Here is an 18,590-nt window from a genome sequence, read left to right as displayed (position 1 = left end):
TATTTTTGACAGTAATTACTGCAAATGCTTCACTTAAACCTCTGTTCAAATCACTTAAAGAAATATATTTTTCAATATTACTGAAATATGAGAAATAAGGGGCAAACGTTGGATCATATTCTTCACAATAAACAAGGAATTCACACATGTGCAGAACTCAGCAGTGTAAAACCAGATCAGAATTAACTGCCACATTACCTGGCACATGAAACCAGTTAGCTCTGTCAGTGTACTGACAGGCTATGGGCTGAACAGCCAGGGTTCAATTCCTGGCAAGGGAGATTTTTCTCTACCCCTCAGCATCCAGACTGGCTCTAGGGCCCACCCAGCCCTCTATAGAACGGGTACCAGCATCTCCTTCTCCTAGGGGAAAGTGGCCAGGGTTTGAAACTGACTGCTCACCTCCATATAGTGCTGAGGTCATGAATGGTGGAGCTATACCTCCACTCCCTCATATGTATTCATGGCATAGTGCTTAATTAATTAAGTACAAGGACAACTTTATTTTGTTACCTAGCAGAATGAAACAATATCACTACAGAACACTTGCAGTTATCTTCATGTAATTTTATGCTTAATTATGTTAGAGTTGTGCATTATCTCAACAGGTTATTCAGTAGAGCAACTAGGATACAGGCTGGTGGTCAAGGAGTCGGTGTTTGATTCTTGGCAGGAGCAATAGATTTTTCTCTTCTCCATAATATCAAGACCAGCTTTGGGGGGCACCGAGCCTTCTATAGAATGGGTACCAGGATTGTTTACCGCTGGGTAAAGCAGTAGGGCCCTATCTAGCGCCAATGTCAAGAATAGTGGGGCTATACTTCTCCATTCTTCCCTATACATCTTCATGGCATAGTGCTTAATTGATTAATCTAATACCTAAAACATATCTTTAGACTTCTTGTTTGACAGGGCAAATACACTCATTAAGACACACTATACAAAATCTATTTTTCCTCTTAACATTGCTCTTGATAGCAGCAGCATACAAGTGGAAGATTATTCATTGTTTATCTGGAAATATATATAAATATCTTTTGTACTCTCAACAAGCCAGATAACTATACACACACAGTCTTGAGAAATCTTATTATTTTGAAGCCACTTTCAGTCTGAATCACTGTCAATAATGTCACGTATCCGAGAGAACTTCTGTTTGATTGAGGCAGCTTTCTCTTCAGCATCACGTTTGTAGCCCTCACTATAATTCTCAGTATAACAAGATCGGTTGGATCGCTGCAGCCTCCCTGTCATAAAAACAACAAATACTTCAGTTATATATAACATTAATTATGTTAACTAAACCATGTGGAACAGCATACATGAAGCAGTCTATGAGACTACCAGCTGAAAAACACTGTATTACAAAACTCAGTAAAATACTATCATTACTGAATGTTGCAGCCAAGCAGGCAGCATTTAATTTTGTTTTCTGGAGGTCCTGGGATAAAATTCTGGCCTGGAGACTGGTTAGTCTGACTGAAGGTTTTTGTGGTTTCCCACAGTTCCACCAGGAAAATTTCTCAAATTATGCCACAACCATTTTCTTCCTCTTCCTTCAGAATTCATTATTCACTAATCATTTTACCATTCAGGATTATATAGAAAGAGCTACTAACATAATTGTTAACATAACCATAAATAAACTACTGGTGTTTGCTGCTGTTACTGCTGCTGCAGCAGCAGAGGTGTTATGTGATTTATGTTTAGGTGTGGTTTGGTAAGGTTAGGTTAGGTCAGGTCTGGAGTAATGTTAGATGACAAGTAGCGAGCACCTTTACGACCACCATTACAATTAATTTTCATTACTCTTTCATTTTCCACATATTTCAGTACACTCTGATACACAGTACATCAAACAAAACAAATTAAATTGATCCTTTATGAATTTTCCAGTTAATGGTGCACACCAGTATTAATGTTTCTGAGTAAAATTAAACAGGAGGAGGTTCCAGGTGTTCAATGTTTCAGTTCTGAATAAACAGTACTGATTAATAACTGATTAGTTATTATATATTCTTTGGACAGTGTGGAAAAAAGAGTTCACTCAGGGATGGCTAAGTCTGTCCATCCAACTTTCAACTCGAGAACCACTGGATGAATTTTGATGAAATTTTAGGTGATCATTATGCCTTTGGAAACTGCCCCAAATTTGTACTTATTAATCTCCTACAATCAATAACAAGGTGGTAGCCATTGTTATGGATAGAAAGCACAATAATTCCGGTAATAATATGAATAATCATAAGGATACTAATGTAGTAACCAAAATAATCATTGTAATGACAGTAAACAAAGTTATCATAGTATTTACTTTTTACGCTTTATGAAATGTGCATAAGCTCAAATGAGAATTCCGAATTCCAAGGCAGGAGTATTACACATAGAAACTGTGTACATTCTGGTACAGATTAACATATATATTAGCTCATAACTTGCCACGAATATCTCTTTTCTTATCTGGCACTTTCTATACATTGCTCTTGACGAATTGGTTGGAATGAATAGGATCATTTACATTTACATTTATTTTCACTTCATGGATCCAATTATCTCTCCATAAGGCTGGATATAAAACATGTCACATATTACAAATTCATGACTACTACACATCATTCATCCTTTGTCCAATAAAATATATAATCAGGCCTCTCACAGATAGCTCAACTTGTCAGGACAACACACATGGGTCATGGAAAATCCACTGTCAAATTCACGCCTGGCCATTTCACACACACTGGCAAGGAGTATCATGACAACACTTACATTATAAAATATTAAAATTCATAACAAAAAAACAGACATCATACATACTGCCACACTTACAACAAGCAAGTCTCTATAATATATAATTCATGCACACAGACCATCATTAAAGCCAATAATATGTCTCAATTAATCTTCATTCATGCTTACCATGATTGATCTTTATAAATACATTCACAGTTTCTATCAGTTTTATTAAAAATGACCAAAATATCCCTTCCTTCCCTCTTCGTCTGCTTTTGGGTATGATCAAGTCTGCAACACAATGCGTACTAGCCTGAATGGCATCAAACTGAAGAAAAAGATATTCTCTGGCTAGAATCTTGGTCAGTCTGTTCAGCACGGATTTACTTCATTTTGTAGCACTGTGTCATGGGTCTCCAAAAAAATTCTCTAAGCACTGAAGTCTTTGAGGCCTTAAATTTTGTGGCACTTAATGCATCTCAAAACAGTCTATAACAAAATTGAACAACATCCATCATGAATTTTTTCGTAGGTTCTTTAACCAGCGCTTTCAATATCAAGACTCTATAGTAACGGATGGTAGGACAACAGATGAATGGCAAACTGAAAAAGGAATGAAGTGGCCTAACTGAGGTAATATCTCAGTATCTGCCTGGCTGGACTGAAGAACACCATGAAATGATGATTGGTGAATGTGCAGAAGCTCAAGTAGCTCGTGCAATAACAATTGGCAGGGGAAATTAAAGTAGTCTTAAACTGCCAAATTAAGATACATGCTTCTCAACTGAGTCAATATGTCACAATATGTCACCTTTGGTAGAGACCCTGCCTGAAAGAACTTGTTCTAACAATACCTCAGAGATCTTGATTAATCCTTTATTACAAAATAATTCAGAAAACAATATTTAAGAGATATTTTTGGTACTTTATTTTAGTTTCATTTGATTTTTTATTCAATGCAGTAAGAACCAGCCTTAAATTAATCAACCAGTGGCTTATCGTGACTCACCTTTTTCTTCCATTATATTGCCCACATCTAACTCCTGCACCTCACGTCTAGCTTCAATCTTCTTGCGGAGACGTTTACATTTTTGTATGCTAGGATTACCTGAAGAAGACAAAATAATTTATGTCAGATTTGAGGTTCTCACAGCAGTGGTTATGAAAAGTTCTAGATTCCGGGATATACTGCTATGTAGACCACTGAAAGTCAAGCGACATTTTGGAGGAACATGCTGCCTCCATCTTCAGGGTCAAAGAATAAGCCAACAGAACTCTTCAAAATAGTTTGTATTTCTCTCTAGATAAGCACTTACATCAACTTCTGGCAACAGCATATTACAACTAATTTAAAGAGACATCCCTACAATGCTTCATAACCTCAATGTCTTGAGGAGCTGTACAAGCCCAACCAGTTAGGGTATTATAAAAACCTTGATCATTACAGGCTTCGCCTATAACCCTGAACTTGGTTAATCTCAGAGGAAAGAAGTTGACATAATTCAGAAATTTATTTTTGACAGCTACCTTTCATTATAAAGGAAGAATCTGTACTTGACTTTATAATGGTGGCTCTATTGGAAGTAAAACCCCATACATAATATCTGTAACCTTTCCTCAGTGTCATACAAGCTACAGTACCAACTGAATTGCAAGGATGACTGCAAACTGTGACCAGGAAAGTTGGAGGAAAAATGCCATAGTCTATTTCAAGGACAGAGGAAAATCATGCAAAACATTAGTTAGGCTAGCTGCTTTCATAACTGGGATTAATTAGAATAATTTTAGACTTAAAGATGTTGATAATGTTAATTTTTAGGTATGTATTTAAATTGTCAACTTAATTGGAAAAACAATCTGAAAAATTATTAAAGAAACTGAATACAGCATGTTTTATGCTCAGGAAGTTACAAGCTCTTCAAATGGTCTATTTTTCTTATTATCAGTCTCAGCTTGAATACAGTATTATATTCTGGGGTTCTTCTCCAGTTATAAAAAGTTTATTTGTTGCCCAAAAAAGAGTGATTAGGGTTATGCTGAGATTGAGTCCCGGAAACTCGTGTAGAGGTTTTAAGAGGTTGGGTATTTTGACAATTCCTAGCCTATACAGGGTGTCCCAGGAGGAATGTGCCAGACTTCAGGAGGGTGTTCCTTATGTTAAAGTATGCCGATATAACCCAAAACACCTATGTCCAAAGTTGAACGGTTACGGAGATATTGGCCCGAGAAAAGTGTGGTCTTCTGGCAGGTCCACGCACTGTACCTGTCAGCTGACAAGTCTTATCTATGTTTGTCCTTGAGTGTGGTGATTCACACTAGTCGTAAACTTATGTGCTACCTTCAGGGTATGTTGCGGCCGCGTTGTGAATGGTTGGTAAATTAGTTGTGCGGAGTTGCTGAAATGCCTTTTGTGTTTTCACATGAGGAATATTGTGATGTGCATTTTGTGTATGGATTTTGCGGTGGCAATGCATGTGCTGCTGTTGAAGAATACCAAAGGATTCCATCTCGCAGTGTATTTACGCAAATTCACCAGACACTGCGAGATGCTGGTTCTCTTCCGGGTGTTTCTGTGCACTCTGAAAGGGACCATGTATGAATGAGAAACACACGAGAGAACATTCTTGAGATGGTTCAGAGAAGACCGCATCTGTCCACTTGTAGAATTGGCTCCCGCATGGGCATATCACATATGCAGGTGCGGCGAACTTTACATGATGAAGAGTTGTATCCTTACCATGATCAAACGGTACAACATCTGGAACCAGGCGACCATGCTCAGCGTATGGATTTGTGCCACTGGATAAAAGCTCATCCCGAACTGTTAAGTGTCATTTTATTCATTGATGAGGCGTCTTTTACCCGGGATGGTGTATTTTAGTAGTTATGTAGTTGGCTTATACCAGAATGTGCAGTCAGCCATGCTACGTCAGCACTTGCCATCCCTGTGTCATGTATAGTGCTTGGAACCCTAACGACAACTATGACATGGCATGCGTGTTTTTTTGTAGTTCAATTTAATGGCTTCATGTCACTCACAAGTTAGTTTGATGTTACATACATTATTAACATTACAAAAACCACATATTTCTGCCAGTTTTAATATGTATTTGGTAATCAACAAGTGTGTAACACCTGTCAAAGTTTCACACTTCTCTGGCCATTATCTCCGTAACCATTCAACTTTGGACATAGGTGTTTTGGGTTATATCAGCATACTTTAACATAAGGAACACCCTCCCGAAGTCTGGCACATTCCTCCTGGGTCACCCTGTATATCTATTCTGTATTGATGTTTGTTGTTAGAAATCGCAATTTTTTTCAAACCAACAATAATAGTCATCGTATAAACACCAGACAGTTTGGAAAGCTACATGTGTCATCAGTGAGATTATCTTCAATCCAGAGAGGCGTGTTATATTCATCCATTATGGTTTATAATAATCTTCCTCAAAATATACAAAGGATGAGTGATAATGCGAAGATTTTTAAACATACACTGAATAGTTTCCTCACAACAAATGCTTTTTATTCAATAGATGAATATATTTCTGCTAAGCATGTATAACATTTAATAACTATATTCCTTGCAATTTTGTTTATGAATGACAATGTAAATTATGGTTATTTGGTGCTTTTGGTTGTGTGTGGTTGTTTGCTGTTGATACGATTGTACTTCTGCAATCAAGTCTTATTTTGACAAGTTCAATATCCAGTCCAATTTGTACAATGGATCAGTGAATTCATGAATTATGTATGTATGTATTAAAGTCCATACCTTTCATACACTAGCAATATTATTAAGATTCTCAGCTCCTCCCAGTTACGACACTGAGCACTTTTACAGTTAGTTACAAGTGTGTGGAGGATCCTTCTACCTCCACTAAACATTGGTAAGCACTGACTGTTGGTTACTGTCTATGAAACTACAATTGAAATAACCCAGAATACCACAATGTTATATGATGGTATAATAAAAGGGGTTGGGTTTCAAACAGCCCCTGCATGGCAGCCAATCTTCAATCTGTCATTCACCTCGCAAGATTTGAGGTTTTCATGGCGGTGACTATGAAGAATGCCGTCTTCTGGGATGTGGTTCACATGAGATCTACACGACGCCACATCCCAAAAGATGGCATTCTTCACTGTCATTCATCTCCTTTCTTGTAACTTTAGCCTTCAAGTAGTCTTGTATCTCATATGAAGCACAGTATTTTGCATAATTTCACTGATGTCAAAACTTGATAACTCAAAAAGGCATTTTAGCACTGAGGTAACCTGCCTCGTTATATTAGCATACATACCTTTAAGTCCTTCTATCCTTAACAAATCAAGAAGAGCTTCTATCTTTGCTTTGTTGCTGCGACAATTCTGTAAAACTTTAGAATACTTTATAGTGTGTATTCCAGCAAGACGTAGGTATCGCTTCAGGGAGGTGATCCGCTTGTTTTCTGGAGCCTGCAAATAGAAGTTATATTTTTTTCAATTATTCCTACTTCTCATGAAAGAGACAAAAAGTAGAAGGATTTATAGGTTCCATAATAACGTTGTACCATCTCCCTTATACACATTACTTCATTATGAAGGCTATCTTCTGGGACATAATGCCATGCAGTCCAGTAAAAGTCTAAGCAAGTTTCAGAGGAACATACCCTCTCCATCTTCAGGGCCAAAGAGTAAGTCAAGCAACAAGCTGGCAGCAAACAGATATGATTTTCTTTTCAATTAACAGCAGTCTCAGCTTCACTGCTGCAACAGTGCATGTTCACTGTTCACATGACCAGGTATTGCATTTGTTCAGAATTGATACCCCCCCCCCCACCCCCTTTATAATCCAGCTGCCAGCACAGTAGCACCGGAGGATTTTAAATCCCTAATTTCTCAATCATTAAGGTTAATAATGTAACTAATAGTTAAGCATGATTATTTGGCCAATCCAATTATAATATCAACAGTGTTGCAAAGAAAATTTTATGCCTCATTCCTGTTTTTGTGAAAAGGAAAAAACACAGAAACATAAAAACCTATATTTCCTAACTATGTAATTATTCTACGGTGTTGATAGTTACATGACTTGTCAAGTCATTCCATGACTTTATGAAACCAAGCACCCCACATCATCATCATTGGCAGCAGCATAAGCACTGCTGCCACCTCCACCACCACCACCATAATAAGAATTATCGTTGCTGTCATCGTCATCATCATCATCATCATCAACACACTAGGCCAACCATTGGGTCTATTAATTTCATTATAATTTGTTTAGTGAACATTTCAAAATGAGTATTCTAAAATATGGAATTCATTTTTAATACATAAGTTTCAACTTACAACATTCTTTCCTTCCTTCTTTTTATCTTTTTTGGATTTCTCATCATCAGAAACTGAACTGTCTGAATTGGAATCAGAAGATCTGTTCCCTCTCTGAATTGCGGATGCCTTTTTAAATGCTTCTGTCTTCTTTGTTTTGGTTTTCGTACTGCTGTCTTCAGAGTCTGTTGAACTCATGGAGTGACAAGAATTCTTTGTGTTGCTACTTCTTTTCTTAGAATTGTCTTCAGCAACATCTGAAGAATCAGTGGAATTTTCTGCAGTATGCTTCCCTGTCATACCTTTCGCAGCAACAGCAGTTCTCACATTTGCTGCACTGTCCCTCTTTGTGAATATATCCGAGTCAGTATCAGAATCTGATCCACGGTGTTCATTTTTAGCAGGTCTTTGTGATTTTCTACTTTCTCCTGATACATCTAATTCTGCAATGCAGTCTGATGAAACATGTTGTTTTCTTTCTATTTCTGCTTTTTTGTTGATGTCTTGTGGCTTCTGTTTTATTCCTAACTCATCGATAATTATGTCAGAAGTACAATAGTTGTTACGAGTTTTCTTCTTAGAATTTTTCAGAGGTTTTTCATATGCCATGTCTGAATCAGACTCGTTTCTAGAGGTCTCCTTGCCTTGTTCTCTCAACTGAGATTTCTTTTCTCCTGATGCTTTCAGTTGTCCACTGTTATCGGAATCAGAACTGTGCATTGTTTCTTGGTCCTGTCTTTTTAGTTTTGATTTAATTAATTTAGAATCCTTCTTAGGATTGCTTTCAGATCCCCATGTTTTTTTCAATTCCTCTTTCATTAAATCCTCTGTTGATTTTTCTTCATCAGAACCAGAAACCCTTCCTTTTCTGCTCTTTATCTGTTCTATAACATTCTCTTGCTTCTGTTTGCTACCTTCTCTATTGACATAATTTTCACAATCTCTTTGCCTGATAGCCTTCTTCAGTGGCTTCCATGCTTCAGAGTCTAATTCTGAATTGGAATCCTTTGTTCTTCTACTTTTCACTTTTTCCTTCTGCTTTTGTTGCTCTCTTTTGTTGTCTTCTCTCCCTCCTACTTTTGTAGCCTTCTTAGATGCAGTCTTCAGTGGCTTTTCTTCTTCAGAGTCCGATTCTGAATCTGAAACATTTCTCCTTCTAGCTCTCACTTTCACCTTCTGATTTTGTTGCTTTCTTTTGCCACCTTTTCTCTCACAGTCACTTGAGCCATCTTCTTCTTCTTCTTCTTCTTCTTCTGTAGTCCTCTTCGACAGGGTCTTCAATGGCTTCTCTTCTCCAGAGTCTGATTCTGAATCTGAAACATTTCTCCTTCTAGCTCTCACTTTCACCTTCTGATTTTGTTGCTTTCTTTTGCCACCTTTTCTCTCACAGTCACTTGAGCCATCTTCTTCTTCTTCTTCTTCTTCTGTAGTCCTCTTCGACAGGGTCTTCAATGGCTTCTCTTCTCCAGAGTCTGATTCTGAATCTGAAACATTTCTCCTTCTAGCTCTCACTTTCACCTTCTGATTTTGTTGCTTTCTTTTGCCACCTTTTCTCTCACAGTCACTTGAGCCATCTTCTTCTTCTTCTTCTTCTTCTGTAGTCCTCTTCGACAGGGTCTTCAATGGCTTCTCTTCTCCAGAGTCTGATTCTGAATCTGAAACATTTCTCCTTCTAGCTCTCACTTTCACCTTCTGATTTTGTTGCTTTCTTTTGCCACCTTTTCTCTCACAGTCACTTGAGCCATCTTCTTCTTCTTCTTCTTCTTCTGTAGTCCTCTTCGACAGGGTCTTCAATGGCTTCTCTTCTCCAGAGTCTGATTCTGAATCTGAAACATTTCTCCTTCTAGCTCTCACTTTCACCTTCTGATTTTGTTGCTTTCTTTTGCCACCTTTTCTCTCACAGTCACTTGAGCCATCTTCTTCTTCTTCTTCTTCTTCTGTAGTCCTCTTCGACAGGGTCTTCAATGGCTTCTCTTCTCCAGAGTCTGATTCTGAATCTGAAACATTTCTCCTTCTAGCTCTCACTTTCACCTTCTGATTTTGTTGCTTTCTTTTGCCACCTTTTCTCTCACAGTCACTTGAGCCATCTTCTTCTTCTTCTTCTTCTTCTGTAGTCCTCTTCGACAGGGTCTTCAATGGCTTCTCTTCTCCAGAGTCTGATTCTGAATCTGAAACATTTCTCCTTCTAGCTCTCACTTTCACCTTCTGATTTTGTTGCTTTCTTTTGCCACCTTTTCTCTCACAGTCACTTGAGCCATCTTCTTCTTCTTCTTCTTCTTCTGTAATCTTCTTCGACAGAGTCTTCAATGGCTTCTCTTCTTCAGAGTTTGATTCTGAATATGAATCTTTTCTCTGTCTAGCTTTCACTTTCACCCTTTGCTTTTGTGGCTTTCTTTCATTGTCTTCTCTGTCAGAATTACCTGAACTGCTACCTTCTTCTGCAGTTTTCTTCAGTACATCTTTCCGTGACATTTTCTCTTCAGAATCCCTTTGGCTTCCACTGGTTCCTGTTGTCTTAGCCCTCTGTTGTTTTTTTCTTTGGCCTTCCCTGTCAGGGCCACATGAAAAATCTTTTTTAGCAGCTGTCTTTGGAACAGTCTTTAATAGTTTACCTTCAACTTCATCTGAATCAGAATCTATTTCTATTCTGGCTCTCTTTTTTGTTCTGGGCATTTCTTGTTTCTCTGTTTTCCCTTCTTTGCCCGAATCATGTGAAATGCCACTTTGGTCAGCACTTTTCGTCACTGTAGTATTCAGTGCCTTCTCTTCCTCTGAGTGAGAATTAGAAGTCTTTTCTCTTCCATCTTTAGCCTTTGACTTAGTATTCTGTTGCTTATCATTGCTGCTCTCTCTGCTGGAAGCATCAGAACTATCCTCGTGCTTAGCAGTTTTGACAGATGCCACTTTCAGTGATTTCTCCCCATCACAGTCTGAATCAGAATTCTTTCCTTTTCTATTTTCTACTGCAGTTACAATCTTCTTTTGCATCTTTAATGATTCACACTGGTTGGAAGATTTGAAATCCTGATCTGATTCTAGTGCATATTTCAAAATATTCGGTGATTTTTCATTATCTGTGTCTGAACTTGTAAGTTGTTGTTTGGGTTTAGACTTATTCTGTGGGGATTTTCGTACTTCTATGTACTTTTTGCAGAGAATTTGCACACTCTGCTTCAATGCTGACGATTTTATAGAATTTTCATCCTCAGAAACATTTTCAGATTCTCTCGTCTCCCATTTCATACGTGACTTACCTTTCATGTCATCACCAATGGAATTAACTGGATCACCTGAATCAGCTGAACCACAATTCTCATCCTGCAGGTTCTCCCTTTCTGGCATATAATTCATTCCTAATGGCTTTGTACTATCTTCCTCTTTCTCATCATCACTAATATCAGACTTGTCATATCCACTGTGTTCTACCTTTTTTCCCACAGTATTCTTATTTTCTTTATGTTTGTTAATAAAGACATCATTAACTTTTTTGCCTGGCTCAGCTTTTATGCTTCCAGGCTTAAACTGACTGTTACTGGAGTCTTGTTTATCATGTAGAAATGTCTGTCTTTTCTTTGCTGGTTGAAGTTCATTATCCTCTTCAGAATCAGAGTCCACGTGTTGTAGTTTTGCTGTTATCTTTACTGCTGTTTCCTTGTGCCCCTCGGACAACATAAAACTGTTTTCACTACCAGTGTCACTATCCTGTCTCTTCCGCTTTTCCCATCTCACTGGAGCAGAAACAGGATCACTGTCACTCATCTTAGCAATGATTTCTGCTCATTAAAAGCAACTGCACACTGGGAAAGCCTGTTACAAATGTACCTGGAATACAATACATAACATATGATATCTCGATAAAGACAGTTTGTTCTGTTGGTTTTGGTACTTTCACTTTTTTCAATTATGGGTTCATGCCTTATTTAAGGTATTATTGTGTGTAGGCAGGAGTCAAAATACTTCTAGAAGTATTCCTGATCATCCATACTAATGAAAGGGAAAAGATGCATAAAAAAAAATAGATAATTCAAATTTTGGGTACGATCATGAGAACTTGCGGACTGTTAAATTTTTAGGGTGGGGCAAAAATACCTGACTTTTTTTTAAACGAAATAACCAATAATTAGAAATATGAGACGTTTTAAAATTTATGTATACATTCATAATTCAATGGAAAATTGATCCTAATTATCAGCATCTGAAAATAGCATTTTGCAGGTGACTTCCATCATCATTTCTACACTATTGCATTCCAGTTGACAGAGAAGTCATTACACAATGCAGCAAATCATTAGGGATGGCTTCAATTTGCTCCAGAATATGCTGTTTTGAGTTAGGGATATTAGCAGCACGTCTCACACACCTTGGCCTTCAGGTAGACCAAGAGGAAAGAAATGTAAAAAAAATCTGGTGGGCGAAGAAGCCAGTTAATGTCTCCATAGCAAGAAACAAGTCATGTGGCAGAGAACAGCCATGCTTATTCGTGCAGTGTGAGCAGTGGTTCTGTCTTGTTGACACCACCCTGGTAGGTCATGATAATGCAGCTCATTAGCCAGGAAATTTTCCAGCATAACTTTATACTGATCAAAGCTGACAATCACAGCAAGTTCCACATCATCCTCAAAGTAAGGGCCAGTAATGACAGAAGAAGACACTGCACACCACACTGTCACTTTTAAGCAGTGGAGAGGACATTGATAAAGCCAATGAAGGTTGTGTGGAGCAAAGAATCTAATATTTTGTTTGTTCACATAATCTTAGAGATGGAACAACATGCCTTATTCTCTTCACTTAGTACATGCACAATTTAAACTCTGAATGGACTGTAATGCAGATCACAATGTAACATTCTACAAACACTCCTCACATTTATGACAATGATCAAGGCATGCTTGCAAGCCAATCAATGTGGACTTAACGAAATGGTGTTCCTTTCCCTGTTCACATTTTCAGGCATATGGACAGAACAAGGACATCCTGTTGATCTTGAATCCATCACTGATCTTTCTTCATGCCATTTTGATATCCACAATAACAAAGTATCGTGAATAGGTGCAACAAGACTGTGAAACTGTTGTTAGAAACCGTGCTGCATTGCAAGCGTTCAGACATGGCAATGGTTGTCAAATGCAAAATCTCACTTTCAGACACTGGTGATTATAGTCAATTCTCCATTGAATAATGAATGTATCTATATATATTCAGAAATGAAAGCATAATCCAATCACTTGGTTTATTTAAAAAACTGTTAAGTCTCAATAGAATAAATGTATGTAACGTAAGACGTTTTTACTGTACAACTCTTACTTGAAAACATTTTTATCTCTGATAAATATTTGTTATGTTACACTTGCGATTCACATGTTTTCATCTAAAGTGGTCATCAAAATTGTCCAATTTAAATGAAAATTAAAAAATCTGGATAATTTTCTTCACGACAAATGATATAACCTCCGTCTCAAGTGCAAACAATATAAATATAATATTAATTTTCTTCACGTAAATTTTCATGAGAATCGAACCAGCAGCTGTCAAAATATTTCATGTGTGACTGAGTGACTTGCACTCCATTGGGCTACAAACACATGTAAAAAGGGAATGCATGATATGCTGCAAACTGGATAGTTCATACACAGATAATCAAAAGAATACTGCATTTTATTTTATATTCATCCTATTATTCACAAGATCTCTCTGGAACTCACACAATATGAATCACTGCATTTGATTTACATGAGAAATCAGTAAACTATGGCAATTTATTCCAAGTAGAGAATTACTGATGGGATATTTGACTGGAAAGCACAATAGCTAATTATATACCATGTTGGGTCAACAGGAATTTCACACATGATTGATCTTTTTAGACTACTTGGAAGGTGAATGAAGGAAATGTGTCTTACTGTGCCTGGCAACAATTTTTAGGCTTCAAGCTTATGACCAATAATACGAATTCCACCATCAACACAACTATAATTTATTAACTTACGTTCCACTACATGTTTTGACCTTCATAGGGTCATCCTCAGGTGTTGGGATTTATACATTTTCATTACTGAATTGTAAAGCATGCATTCATATTTACATACGTAGACTTAAAATGATTACTTTCTTTGTACATTTATATTCTAACTGCTAGATATTGATTTAAATACAAGATATATATGAATTAAAAGTTAAAAATTAATTTTACTAATTTTAAAATTAATTTAAGTGACGTATGCTGTATTCAGCTTAGTGTCTGTTGCTGTAGTAGACCATGCATCTTTATGTCTGATTTTTCTATTATTGGTTAGAATCGTTTGTGTTAACTGTTTCTTGAGCATGAATTTATCTGCTTTCGTATTACCAGGATGTCGACTGTTGCTGCTGTTGTGTTGTTGTTGTCTAGTTTATGTGGCGTGCTTTGTTGCGTGGTCTATACTACTTCAGACCCCACACCTACTCCAACCCCTTAAATCCTCCCATACCTCTATGCCCCTACCCCTCCTCACCCCCCACATCCTGCGACAACTCAATAGAAACTTTAAAATGCAATAACCGAAAGAAAAAAAAAGTGGAATTTTTATTAATAGTTACACTCATGCAACAGGATGCAAACGTTAAAAATAATTCAAGTTTATGGCTATGTAAGTAGTAATTGTTTTACTTTTGTGTGACTATACATTCTCATTTACCAGTTAGTTACAATGGTCCTCAAATGTAGTTGTGACATTAAATGAACTTTCAATGCTGTTAAATCTGATCCAAGTATAAGTAATGCATCTCAGATTTTATAGATACTGCCAATACCAACACTAATTAGTTCTGGAAACTGCCTGCAGTATTTCTCTTCGAATGCTTTTAATATGAGAAGTATTAACTTCATTCCATGCAATGTCCTTATTTCTGTATTTAAACCTGAGTCTATGTGATGTTCAGAAAATAAACAGGTTCTATCTGAATAAAATAACTGACAGTGGTCCTACATGGTACAGATAGTTTGTGTTTAAAGATCTGTAATAGTTCAACTGTTCATTTACATTTACACATAAACTACCATACATATGTGGGTTTACATTTTTAACTCTGTCAACAACCGAGTCATTTGTGTCAAACACTTCAACAACAAAAAGTTCATGATGTCAAGTACTGATGTATTTCTACGTATATGTGAAAACGTTTCCACTTATGGGACTTATCATATGATCACCAACTGGTTAATAAATGATATACAAAGGTTTAACAATACTTAATAAACAGTAACAATTTTGTGATTCCAAACATTGCAGTAACTAAAACTGTGAAGAATCTTTCTTCAGTATCGATAATTGGTACAGCGGCATTATATGAGGGCACAGTTCACTTTTAATTCTAAAATGCCTTTCTACATTGGCTCTTGGCGTGGAAACCTATTACGAATTGCAAAAGAAATACAGTTCGATTCGGTAACAATAAAAAGATTTACCATCAATTTTTGTTTGACATTTGATATTTACGTAACGTATTTCATTCACATAATTACTTTCCTCTATACAACATAAAAAAAAGATACATACGTAAACAACGGTAACAACACACTATATACGAGTATTTTAAATATTTTCTCTGCGTCCTTTGCTTGGACCTAAACGATATCGGTGGAATGTAAATACATTCTAATCGTAATTTATATTCATTAAACACCCGTATTTACTCTTCCGTGTACAGGCAGTACATCTGTCATTGAATACTTTGTTATAGTTGCATGTTGCTTATTTCTGTACTTCAAATTATGCTCCAGTCCGTTCTTCATATTACGCATCAGCTGATTTCACACATAACTGGCGGGAGAACTTTGGCGCGGAATATTCTATATTTATGTTCGTAGCCCCAAGAAGAAATCCATTTAATCTGGTTGGATTATAGCTGTTTTCCTAACATAGTGAAAATGTGAAGAGCAAACCACACACCCAAAAGGCAAATTTCATCGCAAAACCGATTGATCTGTATTGTTTACTTAACATGATGAAATGACAAATAACGTACTATTCAGGTGGTGGCCATGGTGAGAGATAACACATTTCTTAATGTGAGTCGTTTATTTGAAAGCCATTAATTAGCACCGTCGCCTAGACACCTACGACCTGCGGATAACGATGTCTACCAAGGCCAGATGTGAATTATCTAACAGAGAACTGCAACACATATAAAACCTCAAACCGCCAAAAACCTACAGCATTACAGTCAGAGATATTAGCAGGTCACGCCAAAGAGAAACGGCTCGCAATGAACGTACCTCGATAGACCTGCATATCGCTTGGGCGAGAGTTACACAAAGAAGACTGGCAACCGCAACGCAACCACAATTTCCGAGAATTGTTATCAGCCTCAGTTGAACACATGTTACTGAATGGAACAGCGCAAATTGAGGAAACGGTAACGGCAACGCATTACCCTAAATTTGCTCTGCTCCATTCTGTAACATATGTTCAACTCTGGCTAATAACACTTCTTGGAAATCGCGGTTGCGTTGCGGTTGCTAGTTCCCTTTGTGTGCGTACAGGCTTTAGCCGACACCAACACAAATATCACGGACATCACGGATGAGTGGGGTTTGCGGCGATCGTTGGTGATCATGCGATATCAATCATAAATAAATGGAATGATATGCTTACACTTAGTTCAAGGAACTCCCACTCCCAAGGGTAGAATGTCGCTAGTATCTGCCCCGCTCCACACTCACGCTGCTCACGCAGACTAGTTGTCCGTCGCTCTTTCTTGCTCCCGCATTCCGCGGAACCTCTAAATCTGCAGTTCTGCTCGTACTACTATACCGCCATCTAGTTGCGACATCAGGTGTTGTACGTCAGAAGTTAAGAAGTTCCAGAACTTCAGAACGTTTAGAATTCAGAACAACGTGAATAAATACAGAGTAGCACCGAAATGATGTGGGTGTTTAACAACCGTGACTGTCTTCCATCGCAAGTTAGCATTTATAAATCATATTTCATTTGACCTTTTGCAATGTTATTGAAGAGAAACCAATACGGTGTACGCTCTGCAAAGAAGTGAGCCAGGGCTGCCATCAGCTGATCTTATGTAACGAAGGAACCATCGAACTAGACTTCGATGTGATTTCTGTGTGCCTAAATTGTCATTCAGTTTTAAAGTAAAATGTCTATAAAAATAAAACGTTGAAGTTGTTCATTATAGTGTGAAATTTTTTGGAGAACTATGATTGCAACGAGTAGTACATGGCATGGTTCACAAATTAGGCTAATCAAGTATTTTTCAATAAGTGCAATTTGTAAGAGATCCCATTATGAATCCCTTGGGCTTACACCTCATGCCACCCAGGCAGACATTAAGTCGGCTTACTATAAAATGTCAATGGAGTTTCATCCGGACAAGAACAAAGGTAGTGAAGAAGCCGCCCAGAAATTTAGAGACATCACAGAAGCATATGAAGTACTCGGGAATTTGAGACTTAGAAAACTATATGATAAAGGGATATTACACACTGCAGGCCCACAGTTCGCAGAGAATGCAGAGGAAACTACACAGGATCATACTGAATCAAAGTTCTATAAATCTCGTGAACAACGAAGCAAAGCACCACCTCCTACAGGGAGAACTTCTATTTATAATTTTGATGAGTGGACTCGTATGCATTATGGTACATCATTTGCCCGAAAGGAAGCAGCGAAAGCTAGGTATGAAAGGAAAGTTGTAAAAAATATCAGTGACAGGCATTTTTTTGTTAGTGAGCTTGTATTTTTTGCAACTGTTCTTATTCTGACATCTATTTCACTGTCATATATAAAAAATAAAAGTTATGATATAGTTGATGAAAGTGTGAATAATAATGACACAAATCATCCACCCAATTCTTTACCAACAGCAAAGTAGGCAATATAATATTCAATAATTATTTTCCATAGTTCTAGAGGTAATATTTGATGGGTCTTAAGACAAAGCATCGCTTGCAGTTGCAGCAACTAACTATGATGTGGGGTCTTGAAAGTTGATAGCCAACTATGAGTGGTTTGCAGGTTCAGTATGCAACATAGTTCTTCGTAGGTTCCTTCCATTTATAAGAGGTTTGGAAATAAGTTTTATGAAAGAATAACAAGCATATTGATAGGATGAAGATAAAATTTTCCTTGTGCCCAGCCCTGTACCAATACTTCACACAGAACCACAGCCAAGAGAAAATTTTTCAGCGTAATGAGATAACTGGTATATCTAGACAGATGGGCACTTGATATTTTAGAAGTCTAGAAGGCTATGAGGGTGATGTACCTTTGGATTTGCTTGTTAGTAGCTGAGCATTATTTCTGTACGGAGGCAGCACTTATGAAAACTGCACTATAAGCACGAAGTACCTACTGCTAACATTTTGTATTCGTAGGCATCTACTTCAGCTAAAAATACATAATCTCATTGGATTAATTAAACTTGATGAAAACAATTTATTTGGACCTTCCTGCCATTAAGTTACCCACACTTTGTGTTCACTACTATCTAAGCTTTTAAGTCACTGTAAGCAGAAGTAAGACATGCTATACATTTTATGTACATAGTTGAGA

General features: G+C 37.3%; 1 protein-coding gene across 3 annotated transcripts; it reads right to left on the bottom strand.

Moving 5' to 3' along the window:
* Positions 1-514: 514 nt before the first annotated feature.
* On the bottom strand, positions 515-17,231 carry LOC111872295 (dentin sialophosphoprotein). 3 transcript variants are annotated; one of them, XM_023866018.2, is made up of 5 exons: positions 16,677-17,231; positions 8,065-11,865; positions 7,035-7,188; positions 3,740-3,838; positions 515-1,247 (listed from the first exon to the last, which is right to left on the bottom strand). In XM_023866018.2, exons 2-5 carry the CDS (start codon positions 11,800-11,802, stop codon positions 1,108-1,110), a joined length of 4,131 nt encoding a protein of 1,376 aa, XP_023721786.1. In that variant the 5' UTR covers positions 11,803-11,865; positions 16,677-17,231; the 3' UTR covers positions 515-1,107. The 3 variants fall into 3 exon arrangements, with proteins under 3 accessions (XP_023721786.1, XP_023721785.1, XP_023721784.1); XM_023866017.2 differs by lacking the exon at positions 16,677-17,231 and adding an exon at positions 15,579-16,225; XM_023866016.2 differs by lacking the exon at positions 16,677-17,231 and adding an exon at positions 16,048-16,225.
* Positions 17,232-18,590: the final 1,359 nt, after the last annotated feature.

This window comes from Cryptotermes secundus, unplaced genomic scaffold, assembly GCF_002891405.2.
Source record: "Cryptotermes secundus unplaced genomic scaffold, Csec_1.0 scaffold44, whole genome shotgun sequence".
NCBI classification, from domain to species: Eukaryota; Metazoa; Arthropoda; class Insecta; order Blattodea; family Kalotermitidae; genus Cryptotermes; species Cryptotermes secundus.
This window is presented reverse-complemented; position numbering and strand designations above follow the sequence as displayed.